Raw genomic sequence first — 25,972 nt, 5'->3', positions numbered from 1 at the left:
CTTTTTTGTTATGTTTCTGATTATAAGAATAATACCCATGTAGGAACTTAAAAAGTACAGAAAAGCTTAAAATAACGATCAATTATAATCTCATCAGTTCAGGAACAAGTCTATTAACATATTTCTGCATATCTACCTGGCCTTACGGTATATATGTACCTACGTGCACACTGTGTTTTAAATACGTATGTTCTTTATAAATAATTTTGTTTACACTGTTTCAAAGCTGACCTTTTTTTACTTAATTTATACCGTGAACCTTTTTCATGTCGATAATAATTATTTTTTAATAACTATTTTTATCCGCTTTTAATACTCTATTTTACTTTTAATATTTTTGATAATTTACTCTCATATTTTTACTTTAAATATTTTACCCCGTTTAATAGTGGGTCCGTTTCAGATGTTGTTCACTTGAAAAGGGTTAGTTTGAAGTAACACAGAGAACCCATTCCAGGTATTTGTGGCTTAACTGATCTTTATTACGCCCAAGTGTCTTCCTGCCCGCAATGTGTGTGCCTCAGGGAAAAGACTCTGTGTTAGTAGTGTTAGGAGGTTTAGAAACTGATTGGTGCATAAATTTGATTTGGTCGCATCATAAACTGATTTGGTCGCAGTAGTGAATTGAGCTAACTGAGCGCCCTCTCCTTATCTCCTCTCCCCAGTAAAAAGTGGGGGCCACACAGCCCTGAGCGAGGAGTTTGCACAGGTGTACTATTTGGCAGATGGGATTCGGATATGGATGGTAAGATTTTCCTTGCATGGGACCTTTATGTATTTTGAGTTTTTCCCACCATGGTTTCGTTGTCATTAAGGTGTAACAGCCCTCTTCTCAAGAGCATAACCTTAGGAATTTTTTAAAAACTTAAGTTCAGTGACAACACGAAATGCCGTAAAATAATTTAGAACCCTTGAAATCGTAGTGTGGTGAGCGCGAAGGATGTTCCGAGGAAGCAGGGTGCGTGTGGGGGGCTGTCACCCCAAAGGCCACCCTGCGGGACCTCGTGGACCAGGTGGAAAAGCACCGTGGTAGATACGGGACAACCACGCGGGGCTTTCAGTGGGGGAAAGGCCACTGTCAAAGGGGGGCCCTTTCTGCATGGTGGAAAAGTGGTTCCGTAGTGACCGTTCGTTGGTGACAGCCACGAACTGGAGGGACAAAATGTGCACCGGTAGGAGGACGGACGGCGAGACCGTGCGTTACCTGGCTGCCTCAGCCACGCTGCAGCGTGAGACGGTCACGTACGGCTGTGCCGCAGCGAGAGTGAGTGAGGCGAGCCACGTGTGTCAGCTCACACACGGGTGACGAGCAGAAACCAGTCCGAGAGGGAGGTCTGAGTGCGCTCCACCCCAGGTTAAGTTGACACGCAGCCCGGGTCTGTGGCGCGTAGTGCAGATGCACAGGAATGGCGAGCGCCGTGCCCGGGAGATCATTTTTCTCAGGTGTGGAGAGGGACCCTACATGTTATCATTGTTTATGTGTTCACAGTCGTCTTAAACGCTGTGTAGTGATTGGGAGGAATCCTGAAATCGTGGAGGAGGGGATGGACAAGGAGACGGAGTGCAGGAGACTGACTGTGGTCCCTAGGTAAACGTGACAGCTGCTCCAGGGGTAGGATGGTCAGGCTCCGTGGCCGCTGTTGAGGGGTGCACAGTGGTGTGGCGTCCAGGACCGTTCCCGCGCTCCTGCCTTGGTGACTTGCTGGAAGCATTGACCAGACGGGGGAAAGCGCTGGAAGCGTTGACCGGACGGGGGAAAGTGGCCTTGGGTCTTTGGGAGTAGGGGGTGAGTTCAGCCTGGGACGTGCTGAGGATGAGAACATACGGGTTATCAGAGACGCCTGGCGGTAGGGTTCAGCAAACGTGGAAGAATCTCACTGGTGCTTCACGGAAACGTCAAAAGAGGGATGACGATAGCTTCACGCCATCGGGGATGTTTTTTTAAGGTGTGAGTTTACCCGGGAACAGAGAGGCCTGACCAGGATCCATAGCGATCGGAGCATACACACCAGATGGATAGATAGATGGGGACCAAACGAACAGATTCTCAGAAGAAACTGAGAGGTCCTGCCCTCAGAACGGTGAGAGGAGGGCCAGAGCAGCGCTGGCAGAGGAGACGGGGCAGGCAGTGGCAGTCGTTGAGGACAGCGTGTCCGACACAGGCTCGTTCCACAGGCGGCTCAGGTGAAAGGGTTTGGCAGTGGACGAGGCACAAGGTAGGCCACGCTTCTGGTCTAGCGCAGCACAGACTGCCGATAGCCGGACAAGACGCCAGCCTCCTTCCCCAGACCTTGGCCTCTCGGGCGGCACGGACAGCCTGCCGCCTGGGCTGTACGCACTGTGGCTCCCGCTGCGTGACCACCGCCCCCTGCCCAGCAGGCTCGGTATCACTTACGAGTGTCCCCTCACGCAGACAGAGGGGAGGTGAACTTTTGGTCCAACTTCAGCAGATTGGAGGTGTAACCCTAGCAAGACCCTTCGCTCCTCTAGACCTCTGCTGCCTTAGCTGCGCTTGGTCAGCTCCAGTGTTCACAGTTTTCGAACAACAGGGTTGGGGTAAAACCCCCTCCAAACAACGCATAGTTGAAAAGAAAGCAGTGTTGCACATACACCTGCAGACACATCCATCTTTCAAAGTCTGGCTTGCTCCCAGGACAAACAAAACCAACTCAGTCCCGTGTCCTTGGTGGCTGGACGGTAATGGTACGGTTCTCCGTGACGTCAGTGCTGCTGGGTGTGTTTGAAGTGGCATCCTGTGGCTGTTCTGGCAGCCTGGCCCGGACAGTGTGGTCATGTGGCTCCACCTCTCCCCCCAGCTAGAGATGAAGCAGAAGTCCCTGATGAGCCTGGGGAGCGAGGCAGAAGGAAGGCATGGGTCCGAGGCTGCCGAGCTGAACCCCGAGAGCCTGGGTGAGTGCGCCACTCAGCCTTCTGTCTGCGTGGCCTGGGGAACCGATGACCCGTCTTCTGGATTGTTTTAGTTGAAGGCGTGTTGGCCTGAGGAAAGTAGGAGGACAGGAGCTACACGTAGTTTCCAAGGATGGTCACAAAGAGAAAATGCCAGAGGAGTAACTGTTTATTCTTTTAATTTTGTTTTTTAACATTTATTTGTTTGAGAGAGACAGAGCACGAGCAGGGGAGGGGCAGAGAGAGACACACACAGAATCCAAGGCAGGCTCCAGGCTCCGAGCCGTCAGCACAGAGCCCGGCACGGGGCTCGAACCCACGAGCCGCGAGATCATCACCTGAGCCGAAGTCGGACGCTCCACCGACCGAGCCACCCAGGCGCCCCAGGAGTAATTGTTTATTAATACGACCCAAATGCTGAATCTTTCTGATTACTTCTCTTAGGAGAGAGACGTCAGGTGTTTCTGAGCTACATCTTGTTAATGCGTGCAAAGTGTGCTCTCACTGAGTGTTCAGTAGATTAAGGAATTACCTGCTAATTTCTTAGTGATATCGTGGTCAGTTTAAAAACTCTTACTGCTTTAAGCACCTGGGTGGCTTAGTCGGTTAAGTATCCGACTTCGGCGCAGATCATGATCCCTGGTTCTTGGGTTCAAACCTCGCATCCAGCCCTGCGCCAACAGCTTGCTCAGAGCCTTGGAGCCTGCTTCGGATTCTGTCTCCTTCTCTCTCTGTCCCTCCCCTGCTCTCTGACTCTCAAAAATAAATAAATGTTTAAAAAAAGTTTTTTTAAATAAAACCTCTTTTATTTTAGAGAAATGTGTTGAAGCGTTTAGATGAAATAGTGTGATGTTGTGGTCTGCATGGAAATACTCCAGGGAGGCAGCGGCTAGCGAGATGAGACTGGCCTTGGGCTGGCGTTAGGGGTGCACAGTGGGGTCCTTATACTCTTCTCTCTGCATGTTAGAAAACATCCACGATAAAACTTTAAAAAAAATTTTTTTTAATGTTTATTTACTTTTTTTTTTTTTTTAATTTTTTTTTTTTCAACGTTTATTTATTTTTGGGACAGAGAGAGACAGAACATGAACGGGGGAGGGGCAGAGAGAGAGGGAGACACAGAATCGGAAACAAGCTCCAGGCTCTGAGCCATCAGCCCAGAGCCCGACGCGGGGCTCGAACTCACGGACCGCGAGATCGTGACCTGGCTGAAGTCGGACGCTTAACCGACTGCGCCACCCAGGCGCCCCAATGTTTATTTACTTTTGAGAGAGAGAGAGAGAGAGGGAGAGAGACAGTGTGAGCAGGGGAGGGGCAGAGAGAGAGGGAGAGACAGAATCCGAAGCAGGCTCCAGGCTCCGAGCTGTTAGCACAGAGCCTGACGCGGGGCTCGAACCCACGAACGGTGGGATTGAGACCTGATATGAAGTCGGACGCTCAACTGACTGAGCCACCCAGGCGCCCCAATAAAACTTCTTTTTAAGTGTGATGACAGTGCTGGGGAGATTGTGACTTGTACAGTGAGACAAAGGTTTATTTTTTCAGTAGATGTGTATATCACTGTGGTAACCGAGGTATTTCTCGTCTTAAATTACAGAGTTTATATAGATTATTTTCTCTCCAGAAGTAAGCAGTAAGTTTAGTTTTGACTTTTTTCACTACCTTCCTTGCTGTTTGCATTTAGCGAAAGAGTGTATTCAGAAGAGTCTCCTGTTGCTAAGATTTTTGCCCATGGGAGTGAGTTCAGAAGAAAGCCGTGACAAGTTGGTGGCCACGGATGACGTGGATCACCTGCAGCCACGTGACAGGCGCCCGAGGACGAGCTCTGTGGTGGAGGAGCATTTCCAGGCCTCGCTGTCTCCCGTGGAAGCGGCCACACCTGCCGTGAGGGACGGGGGTCCCGGCTCGGAAGCACAGCCACACCTGCCCCCCGGCAGCGGCCCCCCTGCCTCAGAGGTGCCCCCTGCCGCCCCTGAGGAGCCCTCGTCACCTTCCGCTCCCACCCGGCGGCCTCCCTTCACCCGAGGGCGACTCCGGCTGCTCTCCTTCCGGTCAGTGGAGGAGGCCAGACCGGCGCCCACAGTGAAAGAGAAATACCCCCTGCTGAGGGATGTCCTGGACTTCATCAAGGACCAGTCCCTCTCCCACGAGAGGTGAGCCGGGCAGCGCCTTCCCAGCACCTTCTCTTTTCGAGCTGTAGGCACCCGGGCTGGTCAGAGGCTTGAGGTTCATGTGAAGGCAGGCAAGTTGATACTTGAAAGAGAGATTGAGATTTGTTCTAGAATGTTCAATGAAAAATAGGGTGATTATTTTTTTTCTTTTAGAGGTGTAGTTTGTCATTTCAGATTTGCGCGTTACACTGTATGAAAATTGCACCTCAGTAATGTCCTGTTAGGGTGCAAAGAAACATTTGTTATGGTGGCTGTCGTTCATAGATGTGTCTTTTTTAATTCTGGGAGAAACTTAGGATTTGATACTTTCTGACAGAATTATACACCTGTGGACCTACATCTCTGGAAGTATTGCATTTGCATGTTTTAATTTCCCATCCTGCGAGTTAAAACTTTGTCTCTGGGGGGCAGTAAAGAGCCCCACGTTCCTTTTTGATGACTGATTTTGTTAGTCTGGGCTGTGGGGCTTCTGGACAGTTGGCTGGAGCCGCTTCGTGTTGCTGCTGGGCAGTGACTAAAAGTAGCCAAGAGGTGCTGGTCCCCCTCCTGAGTGACCTTTCTGACGCCCTCGCAGCAGTCCGTCCGTGTTGTTAACATGCCCCCGCTTGAGCTCTCTCGGTGCCCCTGACTTGGGTTCTGTGTTCAGTGTCGTGAAGGTTCTCTCCTGGAGGAGAGCCCAAGCGCAGAGCGTCCTCCAAGTCCTGAGGGTAGTTCAGCACTGCGCGGAGTCCCTCGGGCAGCCGCACTGCTTCCAGCCGCCGTGCATTCTCTTCCTGCTGGAACTTCTGACCTGCCAGAAAGAGTTTACCAAGTAAGTCCAAAGTCCATGCCTGCAGGGAACACAGGCAGGGGTAGTTTTAAAGACACCCTGATTGTCTTGTTTAATCAGTAACTCGTATTTCCGTGGAGGATGCAAATGTATGTTTTTGGTCAGTTCTCTCATCCTGTGGAGAAAGGGGTTCTATCCTTTTAGCGAGGAGTTCGCTCCTCCTGATGAGTTTATCAGCTCTATTTGACCAGACAGTGAGGATTGTATTCCCTGTACCCGTGCTCATCAGTCGGCTCCTGGAAGCTGTGAGCTGACTTTAATTTTCTTCTACAGTAAGGACACGAAGTGTTTCACAAGGTTGTTCTCATAGCTCAGTCAGTATTTCCTGAGCTCTATGCCAGGCGCTGTTCTAGGTGATGTATGTGTAGGCAGGCAGGATTCTTGTTCTGATGGAGCTTGTATTTTATGGAGGAGAGACAGACAATAACAGAAGTCCATCCATCCATCCATCCATTCGTCTATGTAATCTGCCCGTCCTGGACGGTGATACACAGTAATCCGGTGAAGCTGCTGGCGTGTAGGTGGGGCGGTCAGGGAGCAGGCTGAGAAGACGGCCTGTGAACCGAGAGCTCAGGTTGAACTCAGGGAAAAGCACTAAAGGCCGAAGGAATAGGGCAGAGGCCTTAGGGCAGGGGCTTAGCCCGAAGAACAGAACGAAAGCCAGCGTGCCTGAGTGAGGGAGGATGGGAGGAGACCCGCTCAGGAAATTAGGCAGGGCTCAGGTGATGTACATCTTTGTAGGACATGATTTAAGGTGTTTGGGTTTCATACTGAGTCGTAGATGGGGGACCCCAAGCCCGGGAGGAGCATACTGGCATTTGCGTTTATGAAAGACCCTTCTGGCTGCTCTCTGGGAAAGCGTGGGCAGAAGCAAAGTAGTTGGTGGATGGTGATGCGCTTTCCTGAGGGGAAGAGAATGGAAAAACAGATCGGGGAGAAGACCAAAGTTGTTTGGTGTGTGTGGTTTGAGCTGCCTCTTTCACATCCACATACAGATATCCAGGCAGTAAGGGTAAGGGTCTGACGTTCTGCAAAGAAGCCAGGGTTAGGGACAGAGTCTCAGCACATAGGTGGTCTTTAAAGCCGTGAGACCGGATGGCCAAGAAAGAGGGCAGAGGTGGACAAGAGCGGGCTCAGGACTGAGCATGAAGGTCATCTCTTTATTCAGAGCTGAGGAAGAGGGGGTCAGCTGAGGAGATCAGGAAGGAGTGGCCATCAGGAGCGAACACTGGGGGTGGTGGGTCATAGAAGCTGAGAGAAGAATGTGTCGTACGCTGATGTGGGAGGTTGCACCACGTGAAAACACACTGGGTCTGCTGCAGTCTCATCGGGGCCATGGGGCCGAAAGCACAGGCGCACCGGGTTGAGAGGAAAATGGGGCGTGTAAAATGGAGGGAGAGACCACAGACAATCATTTCGAGAACTTTGGCCTCAAAGAGGAGCAGAGGACAGGGGCAGAAATGCAGGGGAAATGGGATCAACGGAGGGTTTTTAAGAGGTGTCAGAGCGTTTCGTATGCTGGCGGGAGAGCATCAGTTTGAGGCGCACTTGATGCACGGCAGGTACCGCGTGACTCCAAGGGGTCGGCTTGCACAGAGCCCAGGAGGCCGTCTGTGGCTGCAGGGGGAGTCACAGCATGGATGGAGGCACAGAGACGGGGGACGCCCGTGTGACCTTTCCGTTTGTAAACAAAACGGCAGAGTCATCAGCTAAACATGAAGGGTTGGGAGGAGTGGCGGCCATTTAAGGAGAGGCAGGAGGGGTTGAAGGTAACACCAAGTGAGAAAGGCAGGCTGACTGCCTGAGAGCTTTGAGCGCTTGTTTGAGAGGTGCCTCTTCCAGCGACGCTGTGCTGTGCGGTGCTGGCGCCTGTGTAGGGTTCCCAGGCGAGTGTATGGTGAGGGGGGCGTGGGGTCTCAGCTGGGTCTGCGGCCCAGATCAGGGAGGCATGGGTGGCAGTGGGCGCAAAGTGACGTCCTGGGTCATCAGGGAGGAGTAGGTCCTGTGGTGTGTAGGGCTCCTTGGGGCTGAAGTCGCTGCTGTGGGGGTCGGGTCGCAGAGAGGGTGGGCAGGCTGCTCTCAGGTGAGGGTCTCAGAGGTGATGACATCACCGTGGTGACAAGGGTCAAGGTGGAATCTGTGAGGGGAGGCGAGGGTGGGTGTGGCTGACGAGGGCGGAGTACTTAACCCAGAACCCGAGACCCTCGGTGGTGGTGGCCAGCCATCAGTTGGGGGCAGGTTTATATTAAGAGAGAGAGAGAAACGATTGCCGCCCCTCACTCCTGGCGCCTGGCGCCAGCCCCCCGACCCCCCCACCCCCACCCGTGACCCTGCTTTGCCGTTGCTCCCAGCGACTGCACTTGTGCCCAGGTCCCCGGCCAGTTTGTGCGGGCGCCGTGTCTTGGCTCTTTTTCCTGTAAGGAATCACAATTACTAAGTAAGCGGTGGCTTGGCAATCAGGTGATCAGTGTTTTCCTCTGTCTCTAGTTATTTTGGGCACTTGGAGGGCTGTGGCGCAGACCTGCACAAAGAGATGCGAGACACTTACTACCAGTTTGTTCTATTTTTGGTCAAAGCGGTTAAAGGATTCAGCAGCATAAACGACAGGTACTGTATAACTGCGCCATTTCCAGAGAAAGCGTTCTTCCTACTTTTTCTGATTTTAGAAGAAATACGTGTTCAGTGTTGAAAATACGGAAAAACAGAGTTAAAAAAAGTTGTGGTCCCTGATCTTACCATCTTGAGCTCATTGCCAACCTGCTGTATACTCTGTCCCAGCTTCTTTCCTGTGTGGTGTGAGCGTTTTCAAGGGGATGGTTCTCGGTCCATGTAGGGATTTCCAACCTGTCATTTGAGTTTCAGATGTATTAGGTGCAGTCTTAGAATTTGAGTAGAGAGCCCTTCCCCAGGCGCCTCCACAGTAGGTGCTTCAGACAGAAACCTCGAATCAAACGGTCTCCGTCTCCTCCTATGCTGACCGACCTGGGCTAATTCGGGACTGGCCCCCATCTTGCTGCTTATTGGGAGGTGATCTTTACGGCTCCGTCCTTGACCGTAAAACGCCCCCCTGAGGTAGGCCTGGCAGGGCAGACGCCTCACTTCGTGCTTCTGGAGCTCTTGCTGAGCTGTGCTTTGACGAGGGCTTGTGTGGGGTGTGTGCAGTTTGGAAGGACCAGCCGTCCCGTCTGCTCTCCACCTGCAGACACAGTGGGTCGTGACTTGCATTGTCTTGTCCCCCTGGCGATGGACAGCGTCCACAAATTGCACCGTCATGGGCTCTCTAGGTCCCTGCTGCCTGCCTTGTCCTGTGTGCAGACAGCCCTGCTTCATCTTCTGGACATGGGCTGGGAACCTGGCGACCTCGCTTTCTTTGTGGACATTCAGCTACCAGATCTCCTCATGAAAATGACACAAGAGAACATAAGTGTCCACGACAGTGTGATCAGGTAAGAACCCGGTCCTGCGTCTGCAGCTCCTCGAGCGGATCGTGAGTACTGGGGTCGCAGCTGGGTTCCTCTGGTTAGGCTCCTCCCTGTGTAGTGTCCTGGCTCGGGCACAGACCAGCTGGGTGACTTTGAGCAGGTACTCGGAGCCCGCTCTGCCTCAGTTCCCTCCTCCTCCCGCCTGGAGATAATAATGGTACCTACCTCCCAGGATTGTTGTGAAGGGCAGGTGAGTTCTGTTTCTCAGGGGTGAGAACAGGGTCTGGTGCGAGGAAGCGTATGTGAGTCGGTGGTGGTGGGATTGGGAACTTGGAGGACAAGGACCCTCCGCACTTTTGGACACCCTGGTACCGCTTGTGGAATCAGAGAACCCTTTTCTCTATTCTTTGGTTATGTGCATATAGGGTTTTAGCCACTCTACCCTCTTGCGTATTGTAAAGACTTAGTTTAGGAGAAAAAAATAGTATGCGGATTTTCTTTCCTTTCCACTTTTAATGTCTCCTCCCTGCTCGAGTCCACTTACCCAGGAGCCAGTCGTGTCTGTAGAAAAGACAGAACAAAATGAGAGAAGGAAGGCAAGGGGAGAGCTTCGCTTTGTCAGACATTCTGGGGACGGAGGTGGCGCAACAGCCGTCTCCTCATTCCCCAGAGCCTGGCGTCGCCCTCTGTGAGGGGACGCAGCCGCGGTGGGGGTGAGGGGGTCAGCCAAGTAGTCCCACCCCCCCACCCTGCCACTTCCCTCCGTGCCCCGCCCACAGTGGAGTCTGTTGTGTTTGCATTTAGCGGCGAGCAAATCCCTTTGTATGTAAAATTCTGGTGCTAAAACAAACTACGAACTGAAGTTATGGAAATCTATAATTTTTTTTATCTAAAAGGAGCCCATGGGAGTATCTGTATGAAATTCTTCTTTGAAAGGAGGAAACTGAGGGGCGCCTGGGTGGCTCAGCTGGTTAAGCCTCTGATTTCGATTTCGGCTCAGGTCATAATCTCACAGCCCCTGAGTTCGAGCCCCACGTCGGGCTCTGTGCCGACAGCCGGGAGCCTGGAGCTGCTTCGCATTCTGTGTCTCCCTGTCTCTCTGCCCCGACCCCGCTCACGCTCTGTCTGTCTCTGTCGAAAATAAATAAACGTTAAGGAAAAATGTCACGAAACGAGGACACTGAGCAGAGCGGAGTGTGGTGCCAGGGCCTCAGAGCAGCTGACGGGAGAGGCAGAGCCCGGGTCTCCCGCCTGCCTCTCTTGCTGGAACTGAAAAAGTTCGCTATGGCTCCAGTGCCTGGCACAGAATAGGGTCACCACGAATGGCTCGCAGGTGCACTTGTGCCCTGGGGGCACACCTTTCAGGCTCCGGCTCCTCACCCACTGTCGTCTGTTCCTTCTCACTGCTGTGTACCTCTCGGCAATCTGGCGGTCCTGGGACGTCTTCGCTCGGCAGCGTGAAGGGGCCAGTCTGCTCCCCAGCGTGCTTTTCTCTCTGTGTCCTTCTTGCAGCCAGTGGAGTGAAGACGATGAGCTTGCTGATGCCAAGCAGAACTCAGAATGGATGGACGAGTGTCAGGATGGCATGTTTGAGGCCTGGTATGAAAAAATAGCCCAGGAAGACCCAGAGAAGCAGAGGAAAGTAAGACCTCTCAACTGGAGTAATCTGAAGTGATTTGCTGGGAGTTTGGAGAGGAGAGTCTGCCCGGGGGGTGCCCGCAGGCCGGCTCCCGAGGGTCCCGGTGGTACAGCCTGAGGGGCCCCGAAACCCGGATTGACCTCCCTCCGAGTGCAGCTCCCTCCTGGAGAACCGGACTCCCAGAGCGTGGGCTCGCGAGGGGCCCACGTCTTCCTCCCTCCACCGAGAGAAGTGCTGAAAGCCCTGGGCCCCGGTGTCCTCGGGCAGCACACGCTCTTCCTGTAGGCAGGTGACGTGAGGAGCCACGTCGCAGTCGTGGGCCGCCCGGCAAGCTTGGGAGCAGCCCAGCGCCCAGTCAGAGTTCCGTGGTCCAGATGCGCGGAGGCACCAGGCTCCGACAGCCTGCCGTGTCTGTCTCCGCGTTCACTGCCACACTGTGCCAGGCATCTCCTGCCTCAGATTCGATCGCTTTCTCAGGATCACGTGCCTACTGTGTGCCAGTTAACGGTGGTCACGTAGCATCTTTGTGGTGCTCAGGTGGGGCACGCCCACGTGGCCTCAGCGAGTTTTCTCTCTCCTGTGGTAGTGGCTTACCGAGAGCCATCAGTAGCTCTAAGGTGGTGTGGCTTGTGTGCTCTGATTTACTTAGTGATTTACTTCCTGCTCTCCAGGCGGTCCTGAGGCCTGCAGCTCCTTTCCAGTAAAACCAGTGCTTTTGCTCATGCCGCGGTGCCCCTGCCTCCCCGCCCCCCATGGAAGGTTTCCCTTTCACGCACCTGCAAACAGCGCGTCCTCGGCAGTGTTTCCTGTTTCTCTGACGCTGCTCCGTCCAACCAAGTACCCAAGCTAGAAATCTGGATGCTGTCCTTGACCTCTCCCTTCCGCAGCCCCGCGTCCGGTCTGTCCCCAAGGTGCCGCACCTCGGCCTCCCTAGCGTCCGTCAGGCCTGCCCGCCTTTCACCGCCCTTGTGTCACGGAGCTGCTTTGACAGCCACTCCCGTGGCCAGTCTGCCGGACTGTGGTCTTGCCTCTTGCAGTCCATCCCCAACTCGGTAGCCAGAGGAACTTTTAGAAAGCTCAGAGATCGTTCCTCCACCTGCTTCCCCCGCGTTTTACCGCCTTTTACACTCAGGTACTGAATTACTGACAGTCCTATGAACCACCGTCCACGGTCTCATTCCCTCCTGTAGAACTTGCTACTGATGGTGTTTGTCATGCCTGCCATGCTCACCCCCACCCAGCTGACACCTGTTTGTCCCTCAGGTCTCAGCCGAGGACTCCCCTCCTTTGAAAACCCTTCACGCCCTTCCCAACGGCCGCTGATACCCCCTGCAGGGTTCTCTCGGCCCCTGACTTTGCCCGTTGGGGCTATCGTCAGTCTGTATCGTCACCAGAGGGGGTTCCTGAGTAGACGGCAGTCCCTCCCTCTTCTCTCCCTGGCACCTGCTGCAGGACGGAGCACTCGCGAACCTCTCCCAGGACGACTGGGTTAATGGGCAGCGGCCACGTTGGGAAGTCCATCGGCTAACTGCGTTGCCTTCACCTTACAGATGCACATGTTCATTGCCCGCTACTCTGAGCTGCTGCACGTGGACATTTCCTGCGACGGGTGTGACGAGATCGCGCCCTGGCACCGCTACCGGTGTCTGCAGTGCAGCGACATGGATCTCTGCACGACCTGCTTCCTAGGTACGCGCCGTGGTCCAAGCGGGCCTTGCCCAGAAGTGATAGTCGTGCTGTTTTCCGTGACCGGGTCGGTTTTTCTCACTCCCCTTGTGCTGAATAGAAAGACTGCCCGGGGTGTGCTCTGACTGGTTGGCAGATAGGAGTCTCATCTCCTGGGTGAATGAGAAGCTCCAGAGCTGTGGCCTGACGGGCTTCTGGCTTCTGTCAGGCTGGGTGTAGTCACTCAGTAAACACAAAGGACCCACGAATGCACAGTCAGCTGAGTCTGCAGAACATTACTTTTCTCTCCGAATCATGCAGCGTGTCCAAGTGGTCGAGTACATAGAATCAGACCTCAGAAATCCTTGAATATGCCTGATGTGCAGGTGCTGAGGGAAAGCACATTGACATTCGTGGGCATCTGAGTGCTCTGTACACATGGCCTGGTCCCAGAAGGTATAGCCCCGTCCTGGGAAGCAGCTACAGTTTTAGCAGGAGCTAAACGGGACATGCCTACAGAATACATATCCCAGGACACGAATGCTGAGTTCCTGATGAGTGACCGAGTGTTCTGGAAAAGTTCAGAGGTCATAGTAATCGGTGTTGCAGGGGAGGCTCGTGAGGAAGTGTGAATTGTGGGTTGTGACTTCGTCTCTGAAGAAAGTCAGAGCTGGGCGATGTGAAGGTGGTGCATCACTGCCCAAAGCAGAGCAAGTCCGGAGACAGAGGAGTGAGCACCTGTAGTGTGTCTAGAGTCTTTCCAGCTGAGTGACGGACCGAGGCAGGCGAGGCCCAGGCTGGGGCCCTGGGGTCATTGGCTGGCGTGTTGGAACAAACCTACAGACAGTGGGGTGTTGACACAATCAGATCTCTCCTGGAGGGAGGTGGCTCCGGCCTTATAGGAGTTTCCCTTGGGGACTCGGTCTCAGCAATGACCAGGGGTTGTTGCCTGGACCAGCTTCGTGGTGGCGGGAGCAGTAAGGGGTCAGATGTGAGGAGCGGCGAACAGGGTGTGCGATGGGGCACGGAAACCCACGGGATGCAAACGCTGTTTCTCACTCACAGGGTTTGAGATTGTGGGGTCTTTTTCCCTGTGTGATTCTGGAACGAAAAAGTGAGAGCACAGACCCGAACACTTCTCAGTGCTTGTTAACGGGAATACACAGTAGATGCTTCATGTTTGTCAGAGGAGGGGGTCACACAGGAGACAGCTCGCCGATGGGTACGCGGTCTTGTTTCTGCCAGGTGGTGGTCACAATGGGAATTTGTAATACACTCGATCAGGCTCTGTGTGGCACCGGGAAAGGGGGGGATTGATCCGTGGTACCATGGCTAAGAAGTTCTGTGCTGAGCGTACTGTTGATGTGCTCGGAGCCACTGGGCGGAACAGCCTGGTGACTCCTGACATCTGAGCGGTAACTCGGCAGAGCCCTGCTTCTAGATTGGTTTGTGTTTGGAAACTAGCCCTTGTAAGAGCCCTTTGCCTGATCCGCCTCCCGCGGCTGTTTCCCCAGGTGGGGTGAAGCCCGAGGGCCACGGAGATGACCACGAGATGGTCAGCATGGAGTTTACCTGTGACCAGTGCCAGGGTTTGATCATCGGCCGGAGGATGAATTGCAATGTGTGTGACGACTTCGATCTTTGCTACGGGTGCTATGCGGCGAAGAAATACTCCTATGGGTATGCCTCCTTTTTTTTCTTTAACAGATTTCAAACGTGCCTACGAGTAAAGAGACCAGTACGCTGAATCCCCACATACCCATTACCCAGATTTAACAGTTAGGGAGATTTTGCTATGTGTGCTTAGCTTATTCCGTTTTGTTCTTTGTTAAAGTATTTTAAAACAAATCACTGATCTTAAATTATTTCCTTCGTTCATACTCCACATCCATTCTAAAAATTATAAACATTCTTTCACGTTACCAAAATGATACCACACTTCGCAAATGTCACAAAAGGAATTCTACATCAGCTAGTTTGCCTGGAGAGTCTTTTGCCAGGGAGGGGGTGAGGGGGTGTGAAATCCTGAAAGGGTATCACAGTGTTTGTGTTGGTTCATTTTCCTGGGGAGAGGGCTCGTACCTGTCTTTATGCTTTCAGTTAGCACGGCCTTGGAGGTCACAACGCCCAGCAGTGACCCCCCCGAGGGGGGTGCACGCACCCCCGCTGAGGCCCTGTTTCTCGATTCGAGCCTCACAGAGGCCCGTAGGCCGTAATTGTGTCTTCTTTGCAGCCATCTGCCCACCCACAGTGTCACGGCTCATCCGATGGTGACCATCCGGATCAGCGACCGGCAGAGGCTCATCCAGCCTTACATCCACAACTACGCCTGGCTGCTCTTCGCCGCGCTGGCTCTCTATAGCACCCACCTGGCCAGCGCAGAGGAAGCGGGCGGTGAGAGGCTGGATTCCCGGGCCCGCAGCAGCGCCGCGGCCCTGCACAGCCAGTGCATGCAGCTTGTGGGGGACTGTCTGATGAAGGCTCACCAGGGAAAAGGTGATTGTCGCTCGTGCACCGAAACCAGACCAGCTCCCAGCCGCTTGTGCAGGAAAAGCCTCACTAGCAGTGAAATGCTGTGCTCGGTTAGAGGCAACCCAATCCACTTTTGCACGGGAGACGCTCACCCTGGTGTGGAGCTCATTCCAGACTCTCACATGCGTTTGAGGAAGATTGTCACATTAAAACGCACTTAGTGCCTCTAAAATATTTACACGAAGTTGAAAAAAAAAAAAAAAGACACAAAAGCTACCAGTTGAAACTCGTACTGTCTGTGGATGAAGTATCTAGTGTTTGGATCTGCCAGACTTAACTTTGCCAAAGGAATAGTTTTTAGCCCGGAGCACACATCCGCTTCACGCGACTGCGTTCTGGATGAGAGCACTTTGTAATTAAAGTCGTTCGCCTCATAAAATCTCTAGACGATTCTGACTTGACTGCGGAGTGCTAAGGAGAACATAGCGTGAATGTTACTTCTGACACGTTCCGGTCCTTTCACAGTAAGGGACTCCCTCTTCTAGAAAACGCTGAGGACATCAGACCTGTGTTGGGTGGCAGGGGGCAACACCAGTGCTTTGGAGCCGTCTTGTTACCTGTTTGCCGGTGGGAGTTTAGCAATCTAGTTGTGTGGGGCATTGGTTTCCTGGGTAGACAGTCCTGTTGTGTCTCCAGTCTTCTGCTGTTAGTGAAGCACAGGCCTTCGTCACTGTTTAGGCTTTTGGTGCCTGAGGTCAGGTGTGGGTGCCGGAGAGCTTCGTGCTCTGGTTTGCTCTGTGGAGAGCCTGGCCGTCTACTTCCATAGAGGAGCAGTGACTGTTGGCGCCTGCGGGAATTAACCCTTGTTGTAAAATGTGTAACCATTCCCTTATTTGTTCCCCTCGTAGGTCTGAAAGCCCTAGCTCTTCTCGGGGTACTGCCAGATGGTGACGCTAGTCCTCAAAGTCAGGCCCCGCCCGTCGCTGTGCCCGCCCACACACCGGAGGAGGAGAGAGCGGTCCGGGTCGCTGAGGGCCCGTCACACACTGGCCCTTCTCCGCACGACACTGTACGTCACAGTTCGTTATTGTGCACCATGTCGGGTCGAGAGGGGGAGCCATTCTGAGCGGGGAGCAGAACAGAGAGGTTAAGGCCGCAGACGCTCTTGACCCAGGTGTCCCGGGTTCCGGCCCCTGCCCTGTCCGATCCTGGGCATGTTACCACCACGTGTCCTCCACTTTGTCGTCTGTGAAGCGGGGTGAGAATAGTAATACCTGCTTCCTAGGGTTGTTCTGAGCATTTGCACACATGACACGGTGAGCTGATGTGCGTAAAGTGCTGGAAACTGTGTTCACAGTACTTTCTGTGTCAGTGTTAACGGCTCCTGTCGCCTGCTCTGGCGGGGTCCCGAGGCCGGAAGGTTACGCACCGAAAGGGACTTGTTCCTGCCCGTGGCGAGCCCTGTGCATAGGAAGCGGTGTTCACAGTCGGCCCCCAGGCAGGGAACACGATGTGCTCTCTGTGTGCCAGGTAGACACAGTGGTTCGCGAACGTCTAAGTAGAGGGGAAGGCTTTCTGGACTCACTTGGAGCCAGTGATTGCGATCCGAAGGATGGTTTTGTGGAAAAGCACCACATACCTTCTGTGATGCTGCCTCCGAAGCTTGAGTTGGTGCCAGGAGTGCCCTTGACTTTGCCTCGGGAGCTGCTCATGTTTCTGTCCTCTCTGTCATGCTCACCAGTTCAGGGATCCCCCGTTTGATGGTTGTGGCTCACCGTGATCCCATTGTCCTTTAGAGGAAGACGAAAGTAAAGATGGCTGGTGAAAACTTGAGAGTTTTGTCAGCTTCACTCAGCCAGGGAGCCAGCACAAGACAGGCGACACAAGCTTCCGACCAGTCTCTGACGTGCTGACGTTTCTGACCACAAATCTCTGGGCAGCATGTCAACCACCCACAGATGGTGGTGGGGCAGAGGGGACGTTGTCAGCAGGGATAGCCTCCACCCTGAGCCTGGGGCAGTTATGTCTTCCTGTGAGCTCCTGGCATCTCAGGACAGGCTGCCTTGAGCTCTCTGCTCCCTGTGTATCCTCCTCTTCCTTTATTTGCATCAGAATGGCCTAGATGAATTTTTTTTTACTCAGTGGATTAAACGCTGTTATTTTGGGGGAACCTAGCCAGCTCAGTCCGTAGAGTGTGTGATCATTGATCTCAGGGTTGTATATTCAAGCCCCACGTTGGGTGTAGAGCTTACTTAAAAATAAAATCTAGGGGCGCCTGGGTGGCTCAGTCAGTTGGGCAGCCGACCCAAGCCGAATGGGTTTCCAGCCGCGGCCTCTACACTTACTACTGTGCGGCTGGTGTGCATTAATTCGGCATTGCTGTGCTTGCTTCGGTTTCTGTCTGTGAGATGCAGGCACACGACGGTGCTCACCCACAATGCTACCCTGCAGGTAAGGGCGCGAATACGGGCCGGACGCGAGAGGCTCTACTCCCACACAGTAGTCACTACACCTCAGTGCTGCTGTGGTGACACGGAGACTATTTGTTGGGAGTGCGAGCTGGTGGAGCCGCTCTGGAGCGCAGTACGGAGGCTCCTCAAAAAGTTCAAAGCAGTGGCACCTGGGTGGCTCCGTCGGTTGGGCGTCCGACTTCGGCTCACGTCATGATCTCACAGTCTGTGGGTTCGAGCCCCGCGTCGGGCTCTGGGCTGACAGCTCGGAGCCTGGAGCCTGCTTCATATTCTGTGTCTCCCTCTCTCTCTCTCTATCCCTTCCCTGCTTGCTCTCTGTCTCTCTCTCTCTCTCTCTGAAATAATAAACATTAAAAAAAATTTAAATAAAATAAAATGTATGAAATATATTACTTTCCATTACACGTCTTTTTTTTTTTTTTTTAATTTTTTTTTCAACGTTTATTTATTTTTGGGACAGAGAGAGACAGAGCATGAACGGGGGAGGGGCAGAGAGAGGGAGACACAGAATCAGAAACAGGCTCCAGGCTCTGAGCCATCAGCCCAGAGCCTGACGCGGGGCTTGAACTCACGGACCGCGAGATCGTGACCTGGCTGAAGTCGGACGCTTAACCGACTGCGCCACCCAGGCGCCCCTCCATTACACGTCTTGACGCTCAGATTGTCCCATGTTTGGCCCGTGGAAGCGCCTTCCTGCTGGCCTCTCTATCCTTCTGATGTGTCTTCTTCTTTGAGCACTTCCTTAATTTTTGTTGCAGAAAGGTGTTTCAGGCTCTTCTTAGAGGCTTTCCCTGGCCCAGGGGAAAAGGCCTAAGGAAACACCGGTCGAGGGCTGTCATCCTACCGATCTAGGCAGCTCACTGCCTGACTCTTGAGCCCAGGAAAGCCTCGCGGCTCCAGCAAGAGCCCCCTTAACAGGGCTCCTTGCCAAAATAAAAATCTCAGAAATGTAAGCTCAGTGCTCTAGAAGGACACTTTCTTTTTTTCTCTTTCCCAAGAGAAGGACTTTCTGTAAGTGGCTTCTAAAAGCTAAGTAGGATGGGGGCACCTGAGTGGCTCGGATGGTTAAGCATCCGACTCTTGACTTCAGCTCAGGTCATGATCTCACGGTTCTTGAGATTGAGGCCTGAGTCAGACTCTGCTGATGGCGTGGAGTCTGGGATTCTGCCTTCTTCCCTCTCTGACCACCCCCCCCCCCACACACACACACTTGCTCTCTATCTCTCTCTCAAAATACATAAAAATAAACTTACAAAGAAAGCTAAGTAGAATGTACTCGAGGTTTGTACTATGGCCATTGCTAATGGAACTGTGGGCTCTGATGCAAGGGCATTTGGGAGACGTTTGGGGGATGGGTTGCAGTGATGGCTGTCTTAATTAGAGCACAGATTTATCGTCAGAAATGAGGCACATTTTATTAAGGAATTCAAAAGTATTTCAGTCCATAAAGACTGGCTAGTGATTTTAAAAATTGAATCGTATTACAACATTAATGAGCAAACTTAAAAAAAATTTTTTGAAGCAGGGGAGGGGCAGAGGGAGACACAGAGAGAGAGGATCCCAAGCAGGCTGCACACACAGCACAGAGCCCAACACGGGGATCAGTACCACAACCGTGAGATCATGACCTGAGCTGAAATCAAGAGTCGGACGGACACTCAACCATCTGAGCCGCCCAGGCACCCCAAATGAGTAAACTTCTATTAGAAGAAACCTTCATTCTTTTGCGTTTTGTTTTCAGGGAAAGAGAGATGGTCACAAGGTCAGACCTTTCGACTGCAAGCAGAGGAGTAAGGAGGACGAAGGTGCATCTTTAATGAAGGATCCCGCACGCCAGACTCAAGTTTCAGACTCCCCTGCAGGGCTTCCAGGTGAAGATTCTTCGATCACGACCTTGATCTCTTTTATCTGAAGTGCACACAGACCCATCCCTCGGCTGTTTGTTGCACACGGTTTCAAACTGGCTAGCAACCAAGGGCGCACGGTTTCTCATTTTGTATTGGATGGTACTGCTGACACTTTGCCTGCTTTCCTCCTTTGTTATTCCCTAATTACGGAGGGCCTTCCGTGTGCCAAGCCCTGTGCTAGACTGTGGGGGTGCGACAGGGACCAAGTCAGACAGACACGCGGGTCCCTACCACGGTGCTTGCAGTCTGGGAGGGTGTCGAGCACGGTGCGGTGACTGTAATTGGAAGGGAGACGTGGCTCTGTCCAGAACAGAGGTGTGAGCGGTGGCGACCGGTGTCTAACCGGAACAACCGTATCCACAGGAAGCCTTGTAAAGGTCAGGCTGCGAGGGACCTCAGCCGTGCTAGGACCTGCTGTGGGGAGAGACTTGGAGGGCAGGCGGGACAGTAGCAGATCAGGCCCCAGAGTGGGAGCCGCCAGGCGACTGGAGGGGAGCGTCCCGCCGGCAGACAGGCGTGGGTGGAGGAGAGCCCTAGGGGTTGCTGTGTCCTCTACTGAGGAGGGCCTCGGCCGACTGCCCGGGGCTGGCAGCAACAGGGTCGGAGCTGCGTTCCCAGAAGATTGATGAGCCCAGAGATGGAGGTGCGTGCTCTGGGCTGCAGAGCCTCCTTGTCGGGGCGGCCCCAAGGGGGGGAGGGGGCAGCGAGTGTCTCCCTGGCCTGCTCCGTGATGGAGGCAGGAGTGGGCACCGGGCATCCTGCCCCGTCCATGGGGCCGGCCCTCAGCAGGGGCTGATGGGCGTCTTCGCGGTGCAGCCGGCTGACACTCCTCATTGGCCCAGGCCCTCTTTGGTCTGCACAAGTGCCAGCGTCCCGGTCCACATACAGAGTATTCATCCATCAAGCGTCCTCTGGGCACCTGCTATGCTCGAGAAACATTTCTGGGTACCTGTGACGCATCACTGAAGGACAGTAAAAATCTAGAAGGGAAGACATAATAAATACCAGCGATTGGGTTTGTTGAAAGGTAACCAGTTAGCATGAGCACAGACTAGCAGGGTCAGGGGAACGGCGACTGCAGAGGCTGGGCGCCCTGTGTTTTAGGAGGGCAGTCGGGGGGCCCCCTTGAGTGTTCAGCAAAGTCCAAGTTTCGTTCTCTTTCGGCTCAGGGACGGTGCAGCAGCTTACTTGCTGCTTGTACGTGCACAGAACCTGGCAAGACCTGAAAGTTTGATGTTTTACAACTCAGATGCTGACACTTCAGTCGTGTCCTCTCAGAAGCCCATCGAGGAAAAGGCAGTTACTCCCAGCCCGGAGCAGGTGTTTGCCGAGTGTTCCCAGAAGAGGATCTTGGGATTACTAGCAGCCATGTTACCTCCCTTAAAGTTGGTAAGGGACAGTGGTACTTTCTTTTCTGGAAGAGGGGTGGTAGTTTTGTGGGAGAGACCAGCTGTTACTAGCAGTCATCTGTGTGTCCCTGAGAGTAGCATAATAAGTTCGAAGTGGGATTCTAAGAGGATACCTGAAGGGGTATTTGGTGGCTCAGTTAAGCGTCCAACTTTGGCTGGGCTCGTGATCTCACAGTTCGTGAGTTGCAGCCCCACGCGTCGGGTTAACTGCTATCAGCACAGAGCCCTCTTTGGATCTTCTGTCCCCTTCTCTCTCTGCCCTTCCCCCACTGGTGCTCTCGTGCTCTCTCTCTCTCAAAATAAATAAATAAACTTAAAAAAAAAAAGAAAAAAGATGGTACCTGAGAATGTCTTTTCTCGCCTGATTGTGTGTAGCTGTTGAGGGAAGATACCGCGTGGCCCCTGTGTGCTAGCCAGGTGTACCTAGGACGTGAGGGGTACGGTGTGCAGTTGATGAGGTTACACGGGCTCCGTGTTGAGTAGGTGTTTCTCCTTCTCTTGGCAGGACCCCGCGGTCCCCGTGATAGACCTGGAGCGTGCCCTCCCACTCATGTTTCAGGTTGTCATCTCGAACGCAGGCCACCTGAACGAAACCTACCACCTCACGCTGGGTCTTCTCGGCCAGTTAATCACCCGCCTTTTACCAGCAGAGGTGGATGCCGCCGTGGTGAAGGTCCTCTCCGCCAAGCACACCTTGTTTGCAGCGGGGGACAGTTCCGTCGTGCCAGATGGCTGGAAGACCACCCACCTGCTCTTCAGCCTGGGAGCCGTGTGTCTGGACAGGTAGCCCCCCGCACCCTGTCCCACCTTGCTGTCCATTTCCTTAAGTCCGTGGTCCGGCCCTCGATTCACTCCCGTGTGCTGTTGTCCAGGCATCTCTTGTGAGAATAAAATGAGTTTGATTAGAAATAGTGTCACCTGACATTCAAATTGTCCTTAAAACCCACATTAAAACAGCTGTGTGGTCGGGGCGCTGTCTGCTGATTCAACTTTCTGATGATGTATACATTCTGGTGGTTTTTCCCTGGCAGCAGTAAGGGTGGGCTTGGAGGTTGAAGCAAATAGGTCAGTTTTTACTGTAAAAGTAACAGTCACAATTCCAAATTTGGAAAACAGAAAAGGAGAAAAAATCACCCCAGCCGCACCGTCTTAATGCACCTGCTACTGTTTCAATATATTTCCTTCTGAGCTCTTTTTTTCTGTGTGTGAATGTGAGTGCACAAGTGCACTTGGACGTGTGACTGTTTTTACAGAGTTTTTTTTAAACGTAGCCGTAGGCTGAGCGTGTAGGTAACAGAGGGGTCGTTCGGGTCGCTTAAACTAACGGGCGAGTGGCTCTCGGGCAGGCGGCTGCACCTGCCGCGGAGTGTCGCGAGCTCTGCTGAGTTGACTTTAGAGCCTACACCACCTAACAGAGCTCTCGCCTTCCAGCCGGGTGGGCTTGGACTGGGCCTGCTCCATGGCGGAGATCCTGCGGTCCCTCAGCGGTGCCCCCCTGTGGCGTGACGTCATCGCCACCTTCACGGACCACTGCATCAAGCAGCTGCCGTTCCAGCTGAAGCACACCAACATCTTCACCCTGCTTGTGCTGGTTGGCATCCCCCAGGTACGCCTCTTTGGAGGCTGGGCCACGTCTTCCCACCCTCCGCCCGCACGGCAGGGTCTCTGCAGCATGTGTCTTGGGGAGTTTCCTCCCTTCAGGTATATGATTTGCATGTACAGGATTGCTGGGTTTTCAAGATTATGGGATGGTCTGTTCTGCATTTTTAACAGGTTAGGCATTTGACTCACTTGTTAGCCAGTAGCTGGCTTTGACTAGCAGGTAACTCATGGGTGAAGTTACACAGAACCTCAGGGTAGCTGTCTCTCGGGTGGGCACTGACCTTGATCTTTCTGAGCCTCACGGCTTGCAGTTGGTTGGGACAAAGGGGACTGTGAAACGTGACTTCCTCCAGCAAGCATGTAAACCACTTCTGTGCTGGGCCCTGGACGTAGGAAGCCCGTCCTTGAGGACTTGCTGGTGTAGGAGAGCCCGTCCTTGAGGACTTGCTGGCGTCCGGGGCACCAGTAGGGAGGCGGGGGTGGGGCTGGTGTCGGGCTGTGGGCCTGTTCCTGTCCCCGTGTCCTTCTGAGTTGCCTCTTGGTCTCTGTCCTGCTCTAGGTCCTCTGTGTGGGAACTCGCTGTGTGTATGTGGATAATGCCAATGAGCCCCATGACGTGATCATCCTGAAGCACTTCACTGAGAAGAACAGGGCTGTCGTCGTCGATGTCAAAACCCGGAAAAGGAAAACAGGTGCCAAGCGTAATTGCTTTTTCTAAGAATGAAAGGAAGTTGTCCAACCTCTGTGTACTCTGAAATGCGTAGAGATACCTTGGTTCTTACCCTTGCCTATGGTTTTTTTAAAAAAACAAGTTGTGAGTCTCTGAGCTTCTTTTTCTTCATCTCTGAAGAGATGTGGTTGAGTTAGGGTAAAAAAATTTTTAAGTCTGTTTATTTTATTTGAGAGAGACAGAGAGAATGCAAGTAGGAGAGAAGCAGAGAGAGAGAATCCTAAGCAGGCTCTGCATGATTGGAGTGCAGAGCTGACACGGGGCTCGAACTCACGAAACTGTGAGATCATGACCTGAGCCGGAATCGAGTCAGGCACTTAACTGACTGAACCACCCAGGCGCCCCAAATTAGGGTAAATTTGAAGGCCCTTGCCATGCTGTTATTTTGTAGATATGGCTCTGTGCTTTTGGTGGGACACATTTAGGTTCTGAACATGTAATTTTTCCATTTGCCAGTGTTCTTGCTTTTCTAGTGGGTAATTTAAATAGATTGTGGAGTCAGATGTCTAAATGAGTGTGAAATAACTTTGAATAAGTATGTTGACATTCAGGTCGCTTTCCATTTTGCTCCATCAGTAGAAGAGTGGAAGTATATCACGAGTCACCTTTGACTTAGTTTGCCAAACCCTAAACAGCTTGCGAACTCTGGAGTATTGTAACCACTGTGTGCCCAGTTCTGCTTCTGAAGTAATGTGCTTTCTCGTTCAGCTTCAGCATCAGGCCCTGGCTGTGCTTTTGTGTGTGGTGTGAGGTAAAGGTCAAGGTTCTCTTTCTTTCTCCTTTGTTTTTCTTTTTTGCATATCAACATCCAGTTGTTTTAGGACCATTTGTTTAACAGACTTCTTTCCATTGAATTATTCTGACACCTTTGTTGGAGATTAGTTGACACCCGTGTGTGTGTGTGTGTGTGTGTGTGTGTGTGTGTGTGTGTCCATTTATCGGTTCTGTCTTATTCCACTAATCTATGTATCCGGCCTTACTCGAATACCGCATTCTCATGACTATTGTAGATTTATGCTAAGCCTCGAAATCAGGTCCTCCGGCTTTGTTATTCTTTTGTCAGCATTGCTCCGGGTAGTATAGTTCCTTTGCCTTTCTGTATAAATTTTAGATTCAACTTGTTAGTTTCTCTTAAATAACCACTGAATCTGCATATCCGTTTAGGGAGAACTGACATCTTAACATGACCCATGAGTACTGTATACCTCTCCATTTATCTAGGGAATAAATTGAGGTCTCTAATTGCCCTTCATCTGGCACAGCTCACTTCTCTCACTCCTGATTTTGATAACTTGTGTCTTCTCCTTTGTTTCCTACAGTGTCTCGTCAGAGCTTGATCGATGTTATTTGATCTTTGCAAAGGACTAACTTTTGGTTTCGTTGATTTTTTTGTTGTTATTTTTCTGTTTTCTGCTTCATTGATTTGTCTTTGTCATTAATTTCCTACTTCTTGCTTCGGGTTTAAATTGCTACTTTTTTTTCTTGCTCTAATTTTTTTTTTCTTTCTTTAATTTCTTAGGGTGGAAGCCTAAATCACTGATTAGAAATTTTTATTATTTTTTGGTAGCAGCGTTGTAAATGCTATGAATTTTCCTCTAGGTATAGCGTTAGCTGCATCCATATTTTTTTTATATAATTTATATTATTTTTATTCAGGCCATTACAATAGAATATTTTCTATTTATCTTATGAGTGTTTATTTATGGATTGTTTAAGAACTTATTGTTGAATTTACAAATATTTGGGGGATATTCCAGAAATCTTTGGTATTGATTTCAAGTTTAATTCTCCTGGCATCAGCGAACATACTTTGAATTATTTCAGTCCTGTTAAGATTATTGAAACTTGTTTTACGGTCCTGAATTTGATCTGTTTTGAATCAGGTTCCATGTGCACTTGAGGAGAAACCTATGCTGTTCTGTAGACGTCTTTTTTAAGTGAAGTTAGTTGATAATGTTGTTCAAGCCTTCCATGCTCTTACTGAATTTCTGTCTGTTCTAATGATTACTGAGAGGAATGTTAAGGTCTCCAACTGTAATTGTGTATATGTCTGTTTCTCAATTCAGTACGAAATGTCCCTTTTTTTGAAAAATTTTTTAATTATCTTATTTTTGAAGGGGAGAGAGACAGAGCGTGAGCAGGAGAGGGGCAGAGAGAGAGGGACACACAGAATCTGAAGCAGGCTCCAGGCTCTGAGCTGTCAGCACAGAGCCCAATGTGGGGCTCGAACCCATGAGCCATGGAGCCAAAGTTAGAAGCTTAACTGGCTAAGCCACCCAGGTGCCCCATGAAATGTCCCCTTTTCATCTCTAATATTCCTTGTTCAGAAATTGACTTTAATGTTGATGTAGCCTCTCTAGCTTTTGTTTTATTCAAAACATTTGCTTGGTGTGTATGTCCCATCCTCTCACTTAACCTGCCTGTGTCTATACATTTAGTGGATTTCTTGTAGATAGCATGTAGTAGAATTTTCTTTTTAATACACTCTGACAATCTCTGTTTTTTGTTTTTGTTTTTTCAGGATCACATAGTATTTATTATGAAAATACGCTTAAGAAGGAACAGCTTTCTGTTCAGTTCTTCATTTTGCAACATGGTTTTAAATTATTTGGGATTAAAGCAGTGATTCCAGGATAGTGGTCACCATTCTTATTTCTTACTCTGCTGATTTTTAAAAGTAGATCCTACTATATCTATTGGGTTTGGTAATCCCTCTTTTTTTTTTTTTATATGAAATTTATTGACAAA

General features: G+C 51.7%; 1 protein-coding gene across 4 annotated transcripts in view; it reads left to right on the top strand.

Moving 5' to 3' along the window:
* Positions 1–25,972, top strand: part of ZZEF1 (zinc finger ZZ-type and EF-hand domain containing 1) — a 110,340-nt gene that overhangs the window by 56,478 nt on the left and 27,890 nt on the right. For 2 of the 4 annotated variants that reach the window (XM_043582702.1, XM_043582701.1), the window contains exons 27-42: positions 666–745; positions 2,817–2,910; positions 4,592–5,060; positions 5,725–5,889; positions 8,395–8,514; positions 9,159–9,353; positions 10,842–10,971; positions 12,519–12,657; positions 14,148–14,313; positions 14,867–15,129; positions 16,014–16,174; positions 19,318–19,447; positions 20,733–20,872; positions 21,398–21,675; positions 22,324–22,498; positions 23,054–23,186. In XM_043582702.1, coding sequence (XP_043438637.1) covers positions 666–745; positions 2,817–2,910; positions 4,592–5,060; positions 5,725–5,889; positions 8,395–8,514; positions 9,159–9,353; positions 10,842–10,971; positions 12,519–12,657; positions 14,148–14,313; positions 14,867–15,129; positions 16,014–16,174; positions 19,318–19,447; positions 20,733–20,872; positions 21,398–21,675; positions 22,324–22,498; positions 23,054–23,186 — 2,838 coding nt within the window. The remainder of the gene's footprint in view (positions 1–665; positions 746–2,816; positions 2,911–4,591; positions 5,061–5,724; positions 5,890–8,394; positions 8,515–9,158; positions 9,354–10,841; positions 10,972–12,518; positions 12,658–14,147; positions 14,314–14,866; positions 15,130–16,013; positions 16,175–19,317; positions 19,448–20,732; positions 20,873–21,397; positions 21,676–22,323; positions 22,499–23,053; positions 23,187–25,972) is intronic. The other 2 variants (XM_043582704.1, XM_043582703.1) reach the window with 1 other exon arrangement.

The sequence above is a fragment of the Prionailurus bengalensis genome, chromosome E1 (assembly GCF_016509475.1).
Source record: "Prionailurus bengalensis isolate Pbe53 chromosome E1, Fcat_Pben_1.1_paternal_pri, whole genome shotgun sequence".
Taxonomy (NCBI): Eukaryota; Metazoa; Chordata; class Mammalia; order Carnivora; family Felidae; genus Prionailurus; species Prionailurus bengalensis.
Note: the sequence above shows the minus strand (reverse complement) of the source record. Positions and strands in the feature narration are given on the sequence as shown.